At 41.1% G+C, this 20,640-nt stretch overlaps 2 protein-coding genes across 3 annotated transcripts; one reads left to right on the top strand and one right to left on the bottom strand.

Annotated features, from left to right (window-relative positions):
• The first annotated feature begins 9 nt into the window (after positions 1 to 9).
• Positions 10 to 12,851, top strand: arv1 (ARV1 homolog, fatty acid homeostasis modulator). 2 transcript variants are annotated; one of them, XM_029676776.2, is made up of 5 exons: positions 10 to 108; positions 1,373 to 1,492; positions 1,651 to 1,804; positions 2,040 to 2,261; positions 6,331 to 12,851. In XM_029676776.2, the coding sequence occupies exons 1-5, from the start codon at positions 16 to 18 to the stop codon at positions 6,456 to 6,458; spliced, it is 717 nt and encodes a 238-aa protein (XP_029532636.1). In that variant the 5' UTR covers positions 10 to 15; the 3' UTR covers positions 6,459 to 12,851. The 2 variants fall into 2 exon arrangements, with proteins under 2 accessions (XP_029532636.1, XP_064882429.1); XM_065026357.1 differs by lacking the exon at positions 10 to 108 and adding an exon at positions 744 to 1,104.
• A 3,456-nt stretch (positions 12,852 to 16,307) lies between these two features.
• Positions 16,308 to 20,282, bottom strand: LOC115139419 (protein FAM89A-like). The gene is made up of 2 exons (XM_029676767.2): positions 19,849 to 20,282; positions 16,308 to 18,618 (listed from the first exon to the last, which is right to left on the bottom strand). The coding sequence occupies exons 1-2, from the start codon at positions 20,098 to 20,100 to the stop codon at positions 18,358 to 18,360; spliced, it is 513 nt and encodes a 170-aa protein (XP_029532627.1). The 5' UTR covers positions 20,101 to 20,282; the 3' UTR covers positions 16,308 to 18,357.
• Positions 20,283 to 20,640: the final 358 nt, after the last annotated feature.

The following is a 20,640-nucleotide window of genomic DNA, read 5'->3' as shown; positions in this document are numbered from 1 at the left end:
CAAACCTAAAACAGAATGGCAAAGCGGTTTAGATGTGTTGAATGCAATAAGGACGCCCACGAGCTTCACAGAGATTACAGTAATGGGATCTTGAAGATAACCATATGTGTGAGTTGACTAGCTGGCTCATGTTGATTTATTGGTTAAGATATTAGCTAGCTAACTGGTGATGCTAGGCTTAGCTAGAAATTAAGCCAAAGGGACCTGTGACTGCCAGCTGTGTAACTTAACATTTACATTAACATTTAAGTCATTTAGCAGACGCTCTTATCCAGAGCGACTTACAAATTGGTGCATTCACCTTATGACATCCAGTGGAACAGTAGTGCATCTAAATCTTTTAAGGGGGGTGAGAGGGATTACTTTATCCTATCCTAGGTATTCCTTAAAGAGGTGGGGTTTCAGGTGTCTCCGGAAGGTGGTGATTGACTCCGCTGTCCTGGCGTCGTGAGGGAGTTTGTTCCACCATTGGGGGGCCAGAGCAGCGAACAGTTTTGACTGGGCTGAGCGGGAACTGTACTTCCTCAGTGGTAGGGAGGCGAGCAGGCCAGAGGTGGATGAACGCAGTGCCCTTGTTTGGGTGTAGGGCCTGATCAGAGCCTGGAGGTACTGAGGTGCCGTTCCCCTCACAGCTCCGTAGGCAAGCACCATGGTCTTGTAGCGGATGCGAGCTTCAACTGGAAGCCAGTGGAGAGAGCGGAGGAGCGGGGTGACGTGAGAGAACTTGGGAAGGTTGAACACCAGACGGGCTGCGGCGTTCTGGATGAGTTGTAGGGGTTTAATGGCACAGGCAGGGAGCCCAGCCAACAGCGAGTTGCAGTAATCCAGACAGGAGATGACGAGTGCCTGGATTAGGACCTGCGCCGCTTCCTGTGTGAGGCAGGGTCGTACTCTGCGGATGTTGTAGAGCATGAACCTACAGGAACGGGCCACCGCCTTGATGTTAGTTGAGAACGACAGGGTGTTGTCCAGGATCACGCCAAGGTTCTTAGCGCTCTGGGAGGAGGACACAATGGAGTTGTCAACCGTGATGGCGAGATCATGGAACGGGCAGTCCTTCCCCGGGAGGAAGAGCAGCTCCGTCTTGCCGAGGTTCAGCTTGAGGTGGTGATCCGTCATCCACACATTATAACTTAGCTAGCTGGGTTTCTCTGCTGTTTCTATTCATATGATGCCTGATGATGGATTGCTAGCTGAAATGTATATAGACTTAGTGGTTGGGTCTCTACCCTTATAACAGAGTAAACATTAAGCTAGCTATTTAGTTTAGCCATAAAAGCTGGAGAAATGTTTGTTTTTTCTTTAAAAATGTTTTTGAACCTTTATTTAACTAGGCAAGTCAGTGCTTGTGGTCTGTCTCTATTTATTTCAGGGATCCTGCCAAAAGCCTGTAGACAAGTACATTGAATATGATCCCGTCATTATTCTGATTGATGCCATTTTATGCAAAACTCAAGCATTCAGACACATTCTGTTCAACACTACATTGAACGTAAGTACAGTAAGACACTGAAAAACTATTCACTAGAGTCAGAGTACAGTGCACGCTTTAGACAATGTATGCAGCTTCATCTACATTGCATTGCATTTACTCTGCAGACAGAGGACTCAAGAAATGATGCCATGTCTTGTTGATGGTTTCTTCCACAGATTCACTGGAAGCTGTGCGTGTTTTGCCTGCTGTGTGAGGCCTACCTGAGGTGGTCACAACTTCAGGGATCTGAGCAGAGCAATGACCCTGCAGACATCATTAGATACACCAAGGAATGGGATTTCTATGGCATGTTTGGGGTGGCAGCTCTTGGTGGGTATATAAAGCATGGAAAAAGGACAGTCACATTATTATTATTGTTATTATTATTATTACTACAACTCATGCATTGTCATATGCATGTTTGCTAATTAAATGTTAATAGCAATGTTATAACAATGTTTCCAAGTGTAGTGGAAGTGACAAATCCTGCTTTCTTACACATTGATTTCATACAAATGACAGTCTTCTGATGGTTTGTACTGATTTCATGTTCATTTGTCCACAGAATTGGGTGCGTTTTCTGTCGGAGTGCTGTCCTTCCTGTGGCTGGTTCAGTGGTTGCTTGGCTTTGACTTTGACCTGAGCTTACTGCTGAAAGCCCTCCTGCTGTCCAGCTATGGCAAAGTCCTGCTCATCCCTGCAGTCATATGGGAGCATGACTACTCCCCGCTCTGCTTCAGCCTCATCAAGCTGTTTGTGCTCACGTCCAACTCTCAAGCCATAAGAGGTACGTTAAACAATTCCTCCATCAGTGTTGCAATGCTCCCATTAGTCACTCACATCTAGCTCCATCTCTATTCTTGACAATTCAGGGAGGGCTTTGGAGGGGAGCCTGATTGAAAAGTTCTAATTTCTCATTATTGATACTAGAATATAACCTATTTCATACGTGACATGACCAAAAGTATGTGGACACCTGCTCGTTGAACATCTCATTCCAAAATCATGGGTATTAATATGGAGTTGGTCCCCCCTTTTGCTGCTATAACAGCCTCTTCTCGTCTGGGAATGCTTTCCACTAGATGTGTGAACATTGTCTGCGGGACTTTCTTCCATTCAGCCACAAGAGCATTAGTTAGGTTGGCCACTGATGTTGGGTGATTAGGCCTGGCTCGCGGTCGGCATTCCAATTCATCCCAAAGGTGTTCGATGGTGTTGAGGTCAGGACTCAGTCAAGTTCTTCCACACCGATCTCATCAAACCATTTCTCTATGGACCTTGCTTTGTACATGGGAACATTATCATGCTGTAACAGGAAAGGGCCTTACCCAAACTGTTGCCACAAAGTTGGAAGCACAGAATCGTCTAGAATGTCATTATATGCTGTGTTGTTAAGATTTCCCTTCACTGGAACTAAAGGGCCTTAGCCCGAACCATAAAAAACAGCCCCAGACCATTATTTCACCTCCACCAAACTGTACAATTGGCACTATGCATTGGGACAGGTAGCGTTCCCCTGGTGTCCGACAAACCCAGATTCATCCGTCGGACTGCCAGATGGTGAAGCGTGATTCATCACTCCAGAGAACGCGTTTCCACTGCTCCATTATCCAATGGCAGCGAGCTTTACACCACTCCAGCCGACACTTGGCATTCTGCATGGTGATACCCCTAATTTGAAGGGGTGTCCACATACTTTTGTATATATAGTGTACAAAAATCACCATAGATATCACATTTTCAATTAAAGGGTAAATGGACGGCTCACAGGGTATTGATTGGGAGGCTAGGAGCACTAGTGTGCACCAGCAGATGGCAGCTCTTACTCCTAGCTTGAATCTATGTTAGAACATGAATTTAGTTGTTCTCTAGAGTTACTAAAATAGGCAGTTTATAAATTGTTCCAAAACTGTCCAAAGCTAATCCATTAATTAACTTGCTTACTCCTGCATTATGCTTTTTTGTTGTTGTTAAACAATCAGCCGTGCAAGGCAAGCATTTGTCTCTGTGTGCCGCTGTGATTTGTCACATTTCACAGGATAATGGCCTATTGGATTTTTGTATCTGTTTATTGCACTGATGGGTTATTCAGTTTCCTGACGATAATGATTAAATGGAACTATTTCTGCAATGGATTGGATAAGGTGATTTAATCATTAGACCCTATTTGTATGGGATTCGTTTTACTGGGGGGACGTAGGGTAATGTAACTGTGTGCACGAGCACAAAACACCACGTATGTCATTTTAGTCCCGTCCAAATCTGCCGTGTCAGTAATTTATGGATGGCAGGAGAGTAACGATTCCAGACAGAATAACCTAATGTTTTTTGGTCAACTCCAAAGTCCTCTGATAATACTAGTCCCTTGCGAATAGACGTCCCTGTGTTTTGAGAGTAATGTCTGAGTTTGACAGGTGTTGCTCACAGTTTGAGCAAGAAAACAATAACTGATTTGATAAATTGAACAAAGTGCTGTACATAGTTTATATATGAACGGCTTACATGTATCAACATTCACAGTGAATGCTTTTATGTACGATGCCTTCAGAAACTATTCAGACACCTTGACTTTTTCCACATTTTGTTAGGTTATAGCCTTTTCCTAAAATTGATTCAATAGTTTTTTTCCCCCTCATCAATCTACACCCAATACCCCAATGATAAGCAAAAACAGGTTTTTAGAAATTTTTGCTAATTTATAAAAAATAAACTGAAATATCACATTTAAATAACTATTCAGACTCTTTACTCAGTACTTTGTTGAAGCACCTTTGGCAACGATTACAGCCTTGACTTCTTGGGTATGACGCTACAAGCTTGGCACACCTGTATTTGGGGAGTTTCTCTCATTCTTCTCTGCAGATTCTCTCAAGCTCTATCAGTTTGGATAGGGAGCATTGCGGCACATCTATTTTCAGGTCTCTCCAGAGATGTTCGATTGTGTTGAAGTCCGGGCTTTGGCTGGGCCATTCAAGGACATTCAGAGACTTGTCCCGAAGCCACTCCTGTGTTGTCTGTCTGCAGCATGATGCTGCCACCCATGCTTCACCGTAGGGATGGTGCCAGGTTTCCTCCAGACACGATGCTTGGTATTCAGGCCAAAGAGTTCAATCTTGGTTTCATCAGACCAGAGAATCTTATTTCTCAAGGTCTGAAAGTCTTTAGATGCCTTTTGGCAAACTCCAAGCAGGCTGTCATGCCTTTTACTGAGGAGTGGCTTCCGTCTGGACACTCTACCATAAAGGCTTTAATGGTGGAGTGCTGCAGAAATGGTTGTCCTTCTGGAAGGTTCTCCCATCTCCACTGAGAAACTCTAGAGCTCTGTCAGAGTGACCATCAGGTTCTTGGTCACATCCCTGACCAAAGCCCTTCTCCCCCGATCGCTCAGTTTGGCTGAGCGGCCAGCTCCAGAAAGAGTTTTGGTGGTTCCGAACTTCTTCCATTTAAGAATGATCTGTGCCTCGACACAATCCTGTCTGAGCTCTACGGACAATTCCTTCGACCTCATGGCTTGGTTTTTGCTCTGACAACTGTGGGACCTTTTTATATAGACATGTGTCTGCCTTTCCAAGTCATGTCCAATCTATTGAATTTACCACAGGTGGACTCCAATCAAGTTGTAGAAATATCTCAAGGATGATCAATGGAAATAGGATGCACCTAAGCTCAATTTCGAGTCTCATAGCTCCCGAGTGGCGCAGCGGTCTAAGGCACTGCATCTCAGTGCTAGAGGAATCACTGCAGACCCTGGTTCGATTACAGGCTGTATCACAACCGGCCGTGATAGGGAGTCCCATAGGGCGGCACACAGTTGTCCCAGCGTCGTTAGGGTATGGCCAGCGTAGGCCGTCATTGTAAATAAGAATTTATTCTTAACTGGCTGCCTAGTTAAATAAATAAACAAAAATACAATTAAAAATAAAATCAGAGCAAAGGGTCTGAATAATTATGTAAATAAGGTATTTCCGGTTTTTATTTGTAACAAATTTGGAAAAATGCCTATAAACCTGTTTTTGCTTTGTCATTATCGGGTATTGTGTGTGGATTGCTGAGGACTTTAAAAACATTTAAATCCATTTTAGATTTAAGACTGTAACAACAAAATGTGGAAAAAGTCAACGGGTCTGAATACTTTCCGATGTTTTGGGCGTATGAATTGAATACTACCAAATGCATCAGTTAAAAAATATTGTGCCTATTAAATGTAACCCTTGCTGTTAATAGATGGCAATGCAGCATACAACTGACCTAAACTTTTGGAAATTATATATTTACTTTTTCATCCATAAAACGCATCTCAAGTGCATGTGCACTGTTTAGCTCACGCCTGAAGCCTGGGGGCATTTAGGACATCTACTGCAGATCGCTAAAATATCCGAATGATTATGTTCACACTGCCTCAATTCAAATAGTATGGCAACACTATACCAATGATGGCTGGTATGGTTTAGAAACTCTGGAACCAAGCTCAAGTTATCAGTGTAGCCCTGTTATGGCCTGGACCTATTGAAATATCTTCACACCTAGAAAAAAAACCTCCAGGTTTCCATCATAACTGTCAATATATTGAAAATAATTAAGAATTACAGGCTGCAGTTTGGAAAAAACTAATCCTGTCCGAATCGTCTTCTCGAATAACGGACATTCTGGGGTAATAATTACATAATCAACGTTCTCTAGTAATACAAGTCCCGTGCGAATAGGGCTTTAATCTCATTCGTATAAATGTTTTTCTATTCTACACCAAGTAGGAGTTTAACATGATTCCAAAGATGTTCAGAAGAAGTACTTTTCCTGCATATTGTCATGTTTGTGTCCTTGCAAGACGTGATCATTTTCTCTCCTCTCTTTTCCAGTCATTCTAAACTGCAGCAGAAGGCTCTCCCTGATGGCTGTGTGTGTGGGTCTGCTGTTAGAAACGTGCGTAGCCCAGGCGTTGCAGACGCTTCCATGGAGCATACAGGACATCCTGCCGTTCCAGTGACCTGTTTCTGGCCAGTCCTGAAGAACACACTGTTACAATGGCACCTATTACACCCTGGACCAGAGTGGTGAGGAGAGACTGGCAGTGCTGTGTGGAGTGTGCCTAGTGATATACATTGATTTCCAAAAGTATTTGGACAGTGACAGTTATTTGGAGGGGGGGGGGGCTCTATTACAACACTTTGGATTTGAAATTATACAATGACTGATGTTAAAGGCCCAGTGCAGTGAAACATTCTTTTTTTCCTGTTTTGTATCATATTGTACAACTGCTGATGAAACTGACACTGTAATAATATAAACAATTATATCAGTGTTATTTCCTGATTTGCTAGTTTTCTCTTCCCTACTCAGACCACTCCCAGATTGTCCTAGCAGAATTCCTGCTTGAGAAATATTTGTTTGCTAAAAAAACTATTTTTGTTAATTTTGATGGAAAACTAATACAGTAAGGTACCTAATTTTTACCCAGAAATGATTTTATATTGTTCTAAAAAAAATAGTTGCATTGGGCCTTTAAAGTTCAGACTGTCGGCTTTAATTTGAGGCCATTTTCATATCAGTTGAACCATTCAGAAATTACAGAACTTTTTGTACACTGTCCCCCCGTTTTAGGAAACCAAAAGTAATTGGACAAATTCACTTATGTGTATTAAGGTATTCAAAACTTTAGTAATTGTTCCCATATTCCTAGCATGATATGACTAGATCAAGCTTGTGACTCTACCAACTTGTTGGATACATTTGCAGTTTGTTTTGGTTGTGTTTCAGATTATTTTTTGCCCAATAGAAATTAATGGTAAATAACGTATTGTCATTTTGGAGTCACTTTTATTGTAAATAAGAATAGAATATGTTTCGGAAGAGTTCTACATTATTGTGGATGCTACCATGATTATAGATAATCTTCATCGTAATTAATCGTAAATAATGATGAATGACAGTTACAGAAGAACAAGTATCATACCCCCCAAGACAACCTCTGACCATTACAATAACAGGGCAGGTTAGCATTTTTTGGGGGGGTATGATATTTATGCCTCTAACTTTCTCACTCATCATTATTCACGATTCATTCAGGATTATCTGTAATCATGGTAGCATCCGCATTAATGTAGAAGTGTTTGGAAACATATTATATTCTTATTTACAATAAAAGAGACTCCAAAATGATACACAATACATTATTTGCCCTTCATTTCTATTGAAGCACAACCAAAACAAACTGCAAATGCATCCAACAAGTTTGTAGAGTCACAAGCTTAATGTAGTTAGTCATTGAGTGCTAGGTACCAAATACTAAACTGCTGATACACATATAAGTGAATTTGTCCAAATACATTGGTTCCTTACAAGGGAGGGACTATGTACAAAAAGTGCTGTAATTTTGAAACGGTTCACCCAAAACATTTATAATAGTCAAATAAAAAAGCTGATAGTCTACATTAACTGCAATTTAACCTCATAGTCATTGTATCATTTCTAATCCAAAGTGATGGAGTACAGAGCCAAAACAACAAAACATGTGTCACTGTCCAAACACTTCTAGGCAAATACTGACACTATGGACCTAACAACAACAACCTCTCTGTTGGGATTGGAGTTACTGAGGCCACGGGACATTCCTGAGGCTATTTGTCCAAATATCTACCACTATAGAAAGCGAGGTAGCACATAGTGAACGTATTCTTAATTCCATGCAATGCCAAAAACCACAAGCTGTGTATAAGCAAAACCTACTTTGATATGGAACAGGTGTGTGTGTGTGTGTGTTACAGAAAGAATTTGCATTGATGGGCTACACAGTAATCACATTTATAGTCTTAAATTGTTTTGAATTTAAGATGTAAAAAAAAGAGCAATACTCTCTTGGTGATCAAGCCTGTCTGATTAAGACTAGGAACCGTGGAATGATAAGCATTTGACACACATGCTCACAGAGGCTGGCTTTATGTGCTAAGGCCCCTTGAGACCATCTAATCGGTTATGTAGTGCATAGCCAGATATCAGTCTGCATATTTCCTGACCAAAGCCAGCTGCTTTGTTGGTATTTCTTAACTGTATAAAGCACATAAATCTGTCCACTGGAAATGCTGTTGTTGTATGCAGACAGAGCCTAAAGTCAGTGTGACTAAAAGTATATTTTTGATAACTCACTGATTTTTTTCCAGCAGGTCTCATTTGTTGTTTCTCTCTTCCTTTTTTTACAGTGATAAAAAAGTATAAAAAAAATACATGTTTCTCATTCCTGCCATAACTCGGGTTCAAATGTAATGCCAAGATGCATGGTGTGCTCACAAGTTGTAACAGGACTTTACATTGTTGAGTGAACTTTGCCTTGGAATGTTTTGTTTGGTATCTTTACCCGGATACCTCAACTGGATCTGAGCATCTGTCAGTCTGAATGGTCCAGGATGACAAACAGTCATTGTTTTTAGACCGCACGCCTTGCAAGCAAATGTGGAATGAGAGGAGAGAAGATTTAAAAGGTGTATCCTGAATAAATACTGAGTATCGGTATCTTTATAAAATCAAGAAGGCATGTCAATTAGTAGCTAACAACCTGTAGCCTGCAGAGTTCTCAGGGCACATACTGTTAAAACCAATAAACAGAGATCTCCTAAAGCCTTGCGTGCTGACCCAGCCCAGTGTTTTCAAACAGTGGGAACGTGTTATGAAAGGCCTCAGGTGGTCGCGGGTAATTGTAGATCCATGCTTTGAAAGATTCCACTGCTTGTGAAATTGACCGATGTGCCTTAAGGACATGTCAAAACTGGTTTTAAACCCCTGTAATAATCCTTCCAAATAAAATACACATACCTAGCTCAGTGTTGGTAATTGAGAAAGTCAGTGTTCCAGCAAGCTGGTGGGTGAGATTAGCAAGCTTGTAGTGAGTGTTGTACTAGCATTATTCAACCTGAGGGGTATACTACAAAGCAGCATCGAGTTAGCCAGTTATCTTGCCTAAATATTCTGATATATATACAGTGTATTCGGAAAATATTCAGACCCCTTGACTTTTTCCACATTTTGTTATGTTACAGCCTTATTCTAAAATAGATTTTTTTTAATCCTCATAAATGTACACACAAAACCCCATAATGACAAAGAGAAATCAGGTTTTTAGACATTTTGCGAATTTACTCTATTTTGCGAATGAGTCATTAAAACTCATTTTTCAACCACTCCACTAGTTTCTTGTTAACAAACTATTGTTTTGTCAAATCTGTTAGGACATCTACGTTGTGCATGACACAAGTCATTTTTCCAACAATTGTTTTACAGTCAGATTATTTCACTTATAATTCACAATTCCAGTGGTTCAGAAGTTTACATACACTACTATGCCTTTAACAGCTTGGAAAATCTCAGAAAATTATGTCATGGCTTTAGAAGATTCTGCTAGGCTAATTGCCATCATTTGAGTCAATTAGAGGTGTACCTTTGGGTGTATTTCAAGGCCTACCTTCAAACTCAGTGCCTCTTTGCTTGGCATCATGGGAAATTCAAAAGAAATCAGCCAAGACCTCAGAAAATAAATTGTAGACCTCGACAAGTCTGGTTCATCCTTGGGAGCAATTTCCAAACGCCTGAAGGTACCACGTTCATCTGTACAAACAATAGTACGTAAGTTTAAACACTATGGGTCAACACAACCGTCATATCGCTCAGGAAGGAGACGTGTTCTGTCTCCTAGCGATGAACCTACCTTGGTGCGAGAAGTGCAAATCAATCCCAGAACAACAGCAAAGGTCCTTGTGAAGATGCTGGAGGAAACCGATACTAAAGTATCTATATCCACAGTAAAACGAGTCCAACATCGACATAGCCTGAAAGGCCGCTCTGCAAGGAAGAAGCCACTGCTCCAAAACCGCCATAAAAATACCAGACTACAGTTTGGAACTGCAAATGGGGACAAAGATTGTACTTTTTGGAGAATTGTCCTCTGGTCTGATGAAACAAAAATAGAACTGTTTGGCCATAATGACCATTGTTATGTTGGGAGGAAAAGGGGGGATGCTTGCAAGCCGAAGAACACCATCCCAACCGTGAAGGACGGGGGTGGCAGAATCATGTTGTCGGGTTGCTTTGCTGCAGGAGGGACTGGTGCACTTCACAAAATAGATGGCATCATGAGGATAGAAAATTATGTGGATATATTGAAGCAACATCTCAAGACATCAGTCAGGAAGTTAAAGCTTGGTTGCAAATGGGTCTTCCAAATAGACAATGACCCCAAGCATACTTCCAAGGTTGTGGCAAAATGGCTTAAGGACAACAAAGTCAAGGTATTGGAGTGGCCATCACAAAGCCCTGACCTCAATCCTATAGAAAATGTGTGGGCAGAACTGAAAAAGCATGTGCGAGCAAGGAGGCCTACAAACCTGAGTCAGTTACACCAGCTCTGTCAGGAGGAATGGGCCAAAATTCACCCAACTTATTGTGGGAAGCTTGTGGAAGGCTACCCTAAACGTTTGACCCAAGTAAAAAAAATGTAAAGGCAATACTACCAAATACTAATTGATTGTAAGTAAACTAATGACCCACTGTGATGAAATAAATAAATAAAAGCTGAAATAAATAATTATTTCTACTATTATTCGGACATTTCACATTCTTAAAATAAAGTGATGATCCTAACTGACCTAAGACAGGGAATTTTTATTAGGATTAAATATCAGGAATTGTGAAAAACTGAGTTTAAATCGATTTGGCTAAGGTGTATGTAAGCTTCCGACTTCAACTGTAAGTATTCAGGCCCTTTGCTATGAGACTCGAAACTGAGCTCAGGTGAATCCTGTTTCCATTGAATGTCTTTGAAATGTGTCGACAACTTCATTGGAGTCCACTTGTGGTACATTAAATTGATTGGAGCTGATTTGGAAAGGCATACATCTGTCTATATATGGTTCCACAGTTGACAGTGCATGTCAGAGCAAAAACCAAGCCATGAGGTCGAAGGAATTGTTTGTTGAGCTCCAAGACAATATTCTGTCGATGCACATATCTGGGGAAGGGTACCAAAAAATATCTGCATTATTGAAGGTCCCCAAGAACACAATCGCCCCCATCATTCTTAAATGGATGGAGTGTGGAACCACCAAGACTCTTTCTGGAGCTGGTTGCCCGGCCAAACTGAGCAAGGACCCGTTGGTCACTCTGACATAGCTCTATAGTTCTATAAACCATCTTAATTGGTTTGAGGTCAGGTGATTGTGGAGGCCAGGTCATCTGATGTAGCATTCCATCACTCTCCTTCTTGGACAAATAGCCCTTACACAGCCTGAAGGTGTGTTGGGACATTGTCCTGTTGAAAAACAAATGATAGTCCCAATAAGCGCAAACCAGATGGGATGGCGTATCGCTTCAGAATGCTGTGGTAGCCATGCTGGTTAAGTGTGCCTTGAATTATAAATAAGTCACTGACAATTTCACTAGCAAAGCACCCTCACACCATCTCACTTCCTCCTCCATGCTTCATGGTGGGAACCACGCATGCGGAGATGATCTGTTCACCTACTTTGCGTCTCACAAAGACACGGCAGTTGGAACCAACAGTCTCAAATTTGGAATCATCAGACCAAAGGACAGATTTCCACCGGTCTAATGTCCATTGCTTGTGTTTCTTGGCCCAAGCAAGTCTCTTCTTCTTGTTGGTGTCCTTTAGTAGTGGTGTCTTTGCAGCAATTCGACCATGAAGGCCTGATTCATGCAGCCTCCTCTGAACAGTTCATGTTGAGGTGTGTCTGTTGCTTGAGCTCTGTGAAGCATTTATTTGGGATGCAATCTGAGGTGCAGATAACTCTAATGAACCTATCCTTTGCAGCAGAGGTAACTCTGGGTCTTCCTTTCCTGTGGCAGTCCTCATGAGAGCCAGTTTCATCATAGTGCTTGATGGTTTTTGCATCTGCACTTGAAGAAACTTTCGAAGTTCTTCAAATTTTCCGGATTGATTGACCTTCATGTCTTAACGTAATAATGGATTGTTGTTTCTCTTTGTCTACTTGAGCTGTTCTTGCCATAATATGGACTTGGTCTTTTACCAAATAGGGCTATCTTCTGTATACCACCCTTACCTTGTCACAACACAACTGATTGGCTCAAACACATTAAGAAGGAAATAAATTCCACAAAAGGGTGGCTACTTTGAAGAATCTCTAATATATATTTAGATTTGTTCAACACTTTTTTGGTTACTACATGATACCGTATGTGTTATTCCATCGTTTTGATGTCTTCACTGTTATTCTACAATGTATAAAAAAATAGTCAAATAAAGAAAAATCCTTGAATGAGTAGGTGTGTCCAAACTTTTGACTGGTACTGTATATTTTTTTAAGATAAGATTGAAATGGGTATGGTCTAATTGATTAAAAAAAACATGTACACTATATATAGACTCCCCTTTTTTCTCTACTGTGTTATTGACTTGTTAATTTGTTTACTCCATGTGTAACTCTGTGTTGTCTGTTCACACTGCTATGCTTTATTTACATTTACATTTAAGTCATTTAGCAGACGCTCTTATCCAGAGCGACTTACAAACGACTTTATCTTGGCCAGGTCGCAGTTGCAAATGAGAACTTGTTCTCAACTAGCCTACCTGGTTAAATAAAGGTGAAATAAAATAAATAAAAATAAATATACAAAAGTATGTGGACACCCTTTCAAATAAGTAGATTTAGCTATTTCAGTCACACCCGTTCCTGACAGGTGTATAACATCTACCATACAGCCATGTAATCTCCATAGACAATCTTCAGACATTGGCTGGAGAATGGCCTTACTGATGAGCTCAGTGACTTTCAACGTGGCACCATCATAGGATGACACCTTTCCAACAAGTCAGTTCGTCTAATTTTGGCCCTGCTAGAGCTGCCCTGTTCAACTGTAAGTGCTGTTATTGTGAAGTGAAAACATCTAGGAGCAACAATGGCTCAGCTTTGAAGTGGTAGGCCACACAAGCTCACAGAACGGGACCGCCGAGGGCTGAAGTGCGTAACGAGTAAAAATTGTCTGTCCTTGGTTGCAACACTCACTACTGAGTTCCAAACTGCCTCTGGATGCAACGTCAGCACAAGAACTGGTCGTCGAGAGCTTCATGGAATAGGTTTCCATGGCTGAGCAGCCGCACGCACACAAGCCTAAGATCACCATGAGCAAAGCCAAAGGCTGGAGTGGTGTAAAGCTCGCCGCCATTGGACTCTGGAGCAGTGGAAAAGCGTTCTCCGGAGTGATGAATCACGCTTCACAATCTGGCAGTCCGACAGACAAATCTGGATTTGGTGGATGCCAGGGGAACTCTACCTGCCCCAATGCATAGTGCCAATTGTAAAGTTTGGTGGAGGAGGAATAATGGTCTGGGGCTGTTTTTCATGGTTCGGGCTAGGCTCCTTAGTTCCAGTGAAGGGAAATCTTAATGCTACAGCATACAATGACATTCTAGATGATTCTGTGCTTCTAACTTTGTGGCAACAGTTTGGAGAACACCCTTTCCTGTTTCAGCCTGACAATGCCCCCATGCTTAAAGCTAGGTCCATACAAAAATGGTTTGTCAAGATCGGTGTGAAAGAAATTGACTGGCCTGCACAGAGTCCTGACCTCAACCCCATCAAACACCTTTGGGATGAATTGGAACGCCGACTGCGAGCCAGGCCTAACTGCCCAACATCAGTGCCCGACCTCACTAACGCTCTTGTGGCGGAATGGAAGCAATTCCCGCAGCAATGTTTCAACAGCTAGTGGAAAGCGTGGAGTGTAGGCTGTTATAGCAGCAAAAGGGGGACCAACTCCATGTTAATGCCAATTGGAATGAGATATTCAACAAGCAGCTGTCCACATACTTAGCAGCTGTCCACATACTTTTGGTTATATAGTGTATCTAAGTTTAGCTTTGTTAATGAATCAGAAAATCAATAGTAATTTCTGGTTGCTTGTCAACGTTAGCTAGCATATTGATCCTGCTTTTCAGTATACCCCTTTGGTGAGGTGATTGATCATGAGTCTGGATAATCAGATTAGTATAACAAGAATCACATCAGAGGCATTACAATTTTGAGACCAGTGTATAAATGTGCCCTTAAAGGGAAATAACATTTGATTCATAGGGACAAAAGATGTCATGAAGAATAGATAATGTGTGATTTATAATTCTCTATGTCAACAAGTGCTCAGTGTAAGCTCATGATCATAATTCCAGCCAGGTCCAGGGCTCAGAGAGTAACGGTCAGACAGGATCACTGAAGCAGAGCTGACTGTTCTGTGCCAAAGCCAAGCTGTGAGTTCTAGACAAGTTAACCAAGGACGGTAGGTAGCCGAGTGGGCGGCAGGTAGCCTAGCGATTAAGAGTGTTGGGCCAGTAACCGACATGTCGCTGGTTTGAATGCCTGAGCTGACTCAGTGAAAACTCTGCCGATGTGCCCTTGAGCAAGGCCCTTAACCCTAATTGCTATGCTTAATCAACTTGGTCTCATAGACTAGACATAGCATAGTAAATCTAAATCCAGGACACTCAACTTAGTATGATATGATAACATAAAACAGAAGGTTACTAAAGGCAGAAACAAAAGGAGGACGGCTCGTGGTAATGGCTTAAGCGGAATTAGTGGAATGGTATCAAATATATCAAACACATAGCTTCCATGTGTTTGATGCCACTCCATTCTTAACTCTATTGCAGCCCAATGCTAGAAATGTGAAATAAGCAATAGGTTGTGTGCTCCATTATTGTGATCCTACACAAAACACAGCCCTTATTTGAAGTGTTTGTAAAATCCCCTATGGGAAAAATGAATGATGTATACTACTTCATCTGAAAACTCCTAAACTGTACTAGTTACATGGTTTATACTTCAAAGTGTTTAATGGCGTTAGTAAAACCACGGGAATTTAATTGTGTTTTTCCCCATTTATTGATTAAGCTTTGAGGTGAGAAATGTGTTTGTGGTCTGAGTGTTGGCACAGCCCGGTTGCACATAGCCCAGTGCTTGTGTGGCAGAGTCACACATACTGTACCTTGGATTTGCTTTCAATCAAGATTATGTTAAGCCATCACAATCTCCTAAACAAATACTCAGCCCAGCACAGCCCAGCTCAGCACAGCACAGCACAGAGGTGTGTTCAGTACAGGCTGCATTCCAAAAGGTCACTTCTCATCTGAATACATGCAGCCCATACTGTACTCTGAGGAACAAGCGTAAGTCTGAGTGTGTGGAGAGGGGATTAGTTCTGCCCTGATTTTAACTGACCAGCTGGGTTGCTTGGTATATGACAATGACGGTTGCCGCTCACTGCCTGTGAGAAGATACAGTAACAGGGAAACTATCCGAGGGTCCACCAGTGTTGTTCACATGATTTGTCTACGGAGCCTTGACCTAAGAAGAAAACACTTGCAGAGCCAGATTGTGCAATAGCTCGCTACTTTATCTGAGCGGGACATTCCAGAAGCTTTGCTTCTCAGTTTTCACTATGAGATAGAAACAATGTTATCTTCAGCAGTACATATAGTCTAGTTACATGTCACACTTCATATACATTAATTGGTGCTTATTTTGAACAAGACAATCATTCTTTAAACTATGTCAAACAGCAATAGCGTTGAAATAGCGCACAATTCTCCAAACACAGTCAAAGAAGAATGTCTCTATGGCAGCTATAATAAATGATCCAAAGTCACTCTAAAGTGCAATGATGCAATGTTCTGTTGGTGCCAAAGGTGGCATTTGATCAATACCTTATCAAGTGGTGCATGCTGACCTGTAAAGCCAAAGCTAATTTTAGAGCTACAAAGTAGAGACAGTTATGTTCCGTTGCCTGTGAATGACAGTTTCATGCAGGAATAACAGACAAATTTGATTAAGTAATTTTATTAAATCCATAAGTATAACTATTACATAAAAGAGCATAAAACCAATTTTCCAAAAACAGTAGTATGGTCATTCACTAAAAATAACAAATATGAGGAATGGATTGAAACTAAACAAACCCTTCAAATATTGTCTTTGAGTTCTGTCAGAGGGAACAACCAAATTTACATCATAGATGAAAATCATATTACATAGATAACAGATTAATTCATCTTGACCTTTTTCCCTCAAAATATGGACTGAAAACATTGGGCCAACTCCTTGAAATGACTGTGGTAAAAGAACAGCTTTCTGATTGGATGAAATCAAGACCAATCAAATGTATTTATAAAGCCCTTTTTTTTTACATCCGTAGATGTCACTAAGGGCTATACAGAAGCCCAGCCTAAAACCCCAAACAGCAAGCAATGTAGATGCACAAAGACATTGTTCATCTGAATATCGCCACATGAAACCAAATCTCATCGGGATGCAGTTGTATACATTTCACATCTGTATTACTCTGGATTATTGACGCTAGTGAAGAAACCTATTTTTTCCCTTTTAAGGTAGGAATTGAACAAGTAACTCTGCTGTAGTTACAGCATACTATGCACCACGTGTGCCATCAGACCATCCGAAGGACATGACCAGGTTGAGAAAAGTGATGTGAGATGAAGGGACAGAGAACAGCAATAGCCAAGGTTGGAGACCTAAAGGGCACAAAAGGCACTAATTGTGGCGATTTCTGTTTAGTGTGATACAGAAAAATAAGAGACTGCTATCCTGTAATACTGACTTTCAATGTGGGGCTGGTGGCAGCAATATATAAATTTTACAGTGAAGCTGGAGGTAGAATATTCAGTACATAGCACATTGAGGCATAGGAGTTACCCAGGACATTTTCTTTTAACTCCCCATTTTGAAAGCTTTCTGTAGCTGACCTCCAGTCAGCCGCTGGTGTGTATATTGTCAAATGGCATTAATCATAGTCAAGAAAACACATGTCTAAACAGATCAACCTCCTGTACTACAACACATTCATTATATTGTGTAACATCGGAGAAAAATAAAACCGACTAGGAGCATCTAGAAGAACATTGCACAGTATCATTCCTAAAACCCATTACAAATCAACCCAGGTGTCAATTATACTCTTTGGTTTGCGTACCACAAACACATGAATTGTGGACCAGTTAACAACAAAAAATCTGGATACAATGGCAAAATATTACTTCTCGACTAGACTTCCTAGCCTATATTATTTTGATGAGCAGTCTATGCAGCTAAATGTTGAGTGCAGACTTGGTGTCAGTTGGCTGTGGAACACCGTAATGGACACAACTGCCATACATGCATGTCCTAGTGGGGGTCAATATATGAATTCATGAGTACCCTGTATTGATTTGTTAAATGAAAACAATGGTTATGATGGTGATAATTGTACTTAAGTCAGCAATCTAGTTTCATTGAAGAACTGTTAACTGAAAAGGTATGGAGCGCCACAGCACAATATGAAATTAAGCATACCATTGGGCTTCAAAGAAGCACATGTGTACTTACCCTGGTATAAAACCATTCCAGAAGTAAGCATTTCCAGCATTTTAATACTTTTTCACATTTCTCCAGCCTACTCCACCCAGACCACAAATCCGTAACAGTCAACATTGCCACTACATGCCATCTAAAAGTTCATTTCCTCCCTCACTGATTGCAGGGACAGGAATCCCATCCCTTTTGTTTATTGAGATCTTCCCAGTCTCCGGATTGCAACCCTGTAAACATTGTGTTGACAGAGCTTGGAAGTACTCACAACAAATCATTCAACTCCACTAAAAATGTCCATAGTTATAGGAGAAAAAACATCCATAGTTATAGGAGAAAAAAAAAACATAATTTATAATAAATAATGAACCTTTGTTTATATATTTTTATGAAAAGGTCTGCTGAAAAAGTACTATAAGCCAGCAAAACAATGCATGGCACAGCTCTTTATTAAAAAAAAGCATATTGCCTCAAATGTGTGGAGTCAAGCAAGCTCAACTCGTGAGTCTCTCAGATGGTGATGTGGAAAGAGTCTCCTAACCAGGAGTCCTTGCTAGTCCCATTTTTGGGAGATGTCACCTCACTTCCCTCCGGTTGGTCAGTTGGTGTTGTGCTCGTCTCCTGGTAGTATTCATCATCTTCATCAAAGTAGCCATTCTCTATCCCGTGCCCGGCGCTGAGGTCATGGCAGCTGCCCTTGTACTCCTGGATTGACTCGTGAAGGGACCAGAGCTGACACAGCAAAGACATATCCTGCTGACGCAACCCCACCTGGAAAATACAAAATTAAACCAGAATTATTTTAAGCGTTCAAAAGGGTGTTTTATACTATACATAAAACTTTAGAGATTAGACAAAGGAGCAGATGGTGCTTAATGCCTAGCCCTATATTGGACTAAAAAGAGCCTAACATTGCTTCTTCTCTACCCAACAACTAAAGAGTAAAGGTGCAGTCTATGCCATCTAATGTTCTGTTTAAAGGGTGAATTGGCTCAGGAAGCCAACAACTCCATCGAAAAGGTGAATCAGTTGCCAATTGTAGATTGGTTCTTGAAACATAAATCCCTCTACTTCTATAATACATCTAAATAATTTCCCAAGTGCAAAACACACACACTTACTGCTCACTTAACCGATTTTAACAGTTGCAGCAGACAGTATTTCAGTGACAACATGTGTATGGCTTCTGTCTTCTGCAGACAGCCAATTAGAACAGGTAATTAACTCTATTCCATCTGTTTTCGTAAACAAGTGCTGTAGCATAAAATATGGCCGTGTGGGAACCCTACCCCTATAAAGTTGTATCTCAATACAAAACATGTTGCATTGTTTCGCCGACAATAGCTCCTTCATATTATAAATGAGAAAGTCCTTATGCTTCCAAAACCGTACTGCAAGTGATGCCTGTTAATGTTCAGACCGAGCGTCGCGGCTCCCACCCTACAGAATATTGCTTCATCCAGTGAGTTGTGTAGTGTAATGGAACAGTCATGATCAAGGGCTACTTCCTGCCTTCAGCTAGAAATATTTGTTTCTATCCATACAATCAATATTTTATGGGATACAATATTCATCATAAGATAGGCCTACAGTGAGGCTGAACGTTCGATTTGTAAGCCTTCAAATAGCTACTCAAAGAAACATCTGTTCACAAATCATAGTCACAAATTTAGTATAGACTGTAGGCTATCAAAGAAATCCAAACTGGCATCAAATCCTACAAGCAACAACGTATCGTGTTTCATCGTGGTCTTGCCACCGTTGAGTATTGGCTACAGTGTTGCAAATCTTATCACAGAAATTGGCAACTGCCAGTGTCAAATGTCTGTTAAAATGTTTCAGCTGACTATAAGAGTTACGGTACTAATTACACCATGAATTAATGAAGTCATTTGGAGTAATTTCATGATTGGTGAAATCATGAGAACAGCTGTTCTGACATTCTGCCTTGTAAAATGAGAAGGAAAACAACCCATCACAAATCACATCCCCTCCACTTACCATTTCTTTTCGGAGGAGTGCTAAAGCCGCATCAAGGTTGGCCGGTTTATTCGCAAGCAGATTGTCGGAATTATTTCGCCCACGACTAAGGTCGTCTTGGATCATGGTTTTCTTTGCATACATCCTTTCCATCTCTCTCCAAGACCCGCCGCTTGAATTCAGCAAGCCGCTTAGGCTCTTCGGCAGTGGTGGTAGCCCCTCAATGAAGGCCAGTGTTCCGCCCGCTGTGCCGTTCGCCGATTTACCGTTCATCGTTATACCTTTACCTTAAATTCAATACTTTAGTGGGAAGAAGTTTGTGGTTAAAAAAAACACATTCGGTAAAGAAATTCGCCTCTCCGACGAGCACCATGCGACAGTAGAATTATTCGTTGACGCCAACAGCCGTAATCTCCTTTATGACTCTGGCTCGCACTTCCTGTCCCTTTAACACAGTTCGAGTTGGATTGGGCGTCACCCACGGTGACGGACAGGAAAGTGTGGTTGAATATTTACAACCTTCGACAGTAGTTTTTTTTTTTTTTGGGGGGGGGGGTAGACGCTCCTATCTAATTCATGCTGTTTATTGCTAAAGTGAGTCACAGCTCTACAGTGTGAGGATTTGATTTACTTCTAAGACAATTGGCTGGATTCACACAGATAGTCCAATTCTGATATTTGTTTTCACTAATTGGTATTTTGACCAATCAGATCAGCTCTGAAAAACAGCTGCTGTGAAAATATCTGATGTGATTGGGCAAAAGGCCAATTTGTGAAAAATGTGTAAACGCAACCAATAATGATGAGGAACCA

This window comes from Oncorhynchus nerka, linkage group LG13, assembly GCF_034236695.1.
Source record: "Oncorhynchus nerka isolate Pitt River linkage group LG13, Oner_Uvic_2.0, whole genome shotgun sequence".
In the NCBI taxonomy this organism is placed as follows: domain Eukaryota; kingdom Metazoa; phylum Chordata; class Actinopteri; order Salmoniformes; family Salmonidae; genus Oncorhynchus; species Oncorhynchus nerka.
Note: the sequence above shows the minus strand (reverse complement) of the source record. Positions and strands in the feature narration are given on the sequence as shown.

What these genes read in the sequence shown, in the direction of transcription:
- arv1 (XM_029676776.2), top strand. Translation starts at nt 16, where the DNA reads ATGGCAAAGCGGTTTAGATGTGTTGAATGCAATAAGGACGCCCACGAG. An exon ending in TCTTGAAGATAACCATATGT is followed by an intron (nt 109 to 1,372) that starts GTGAGTTGACTA and finishes TATTTATTTCAG; the next exon opens with GGATCCTGCCAAAAGCCTGT. An exon ending in CAACTCTCAAGCCATAAGAG is followed by an intron (nt 2,262 to 6,330) that starts GTACGTTAAACA and finishes TCTCTTTTCCAG; the next exon opens with TCATTCTAAACTGCAGCAGA.
- LOC115139419 (XM_029676767.2), bottom strand. Translation starts at nt 20,100, where the DNA reads ATGAACGGTAAATCGGCGAACGGCACAGCGGGCGGAACACTGGCCTTC. An exon ending in CACTCCTCCGAAAAGAAATG is followed by an intron (nt 18,619 to 19,848) that starts GTAAGTGGAGGG and finishes TGTATTTTCCAG; the next exon opens with GTGGGGTTGCGTCAGCAGGA.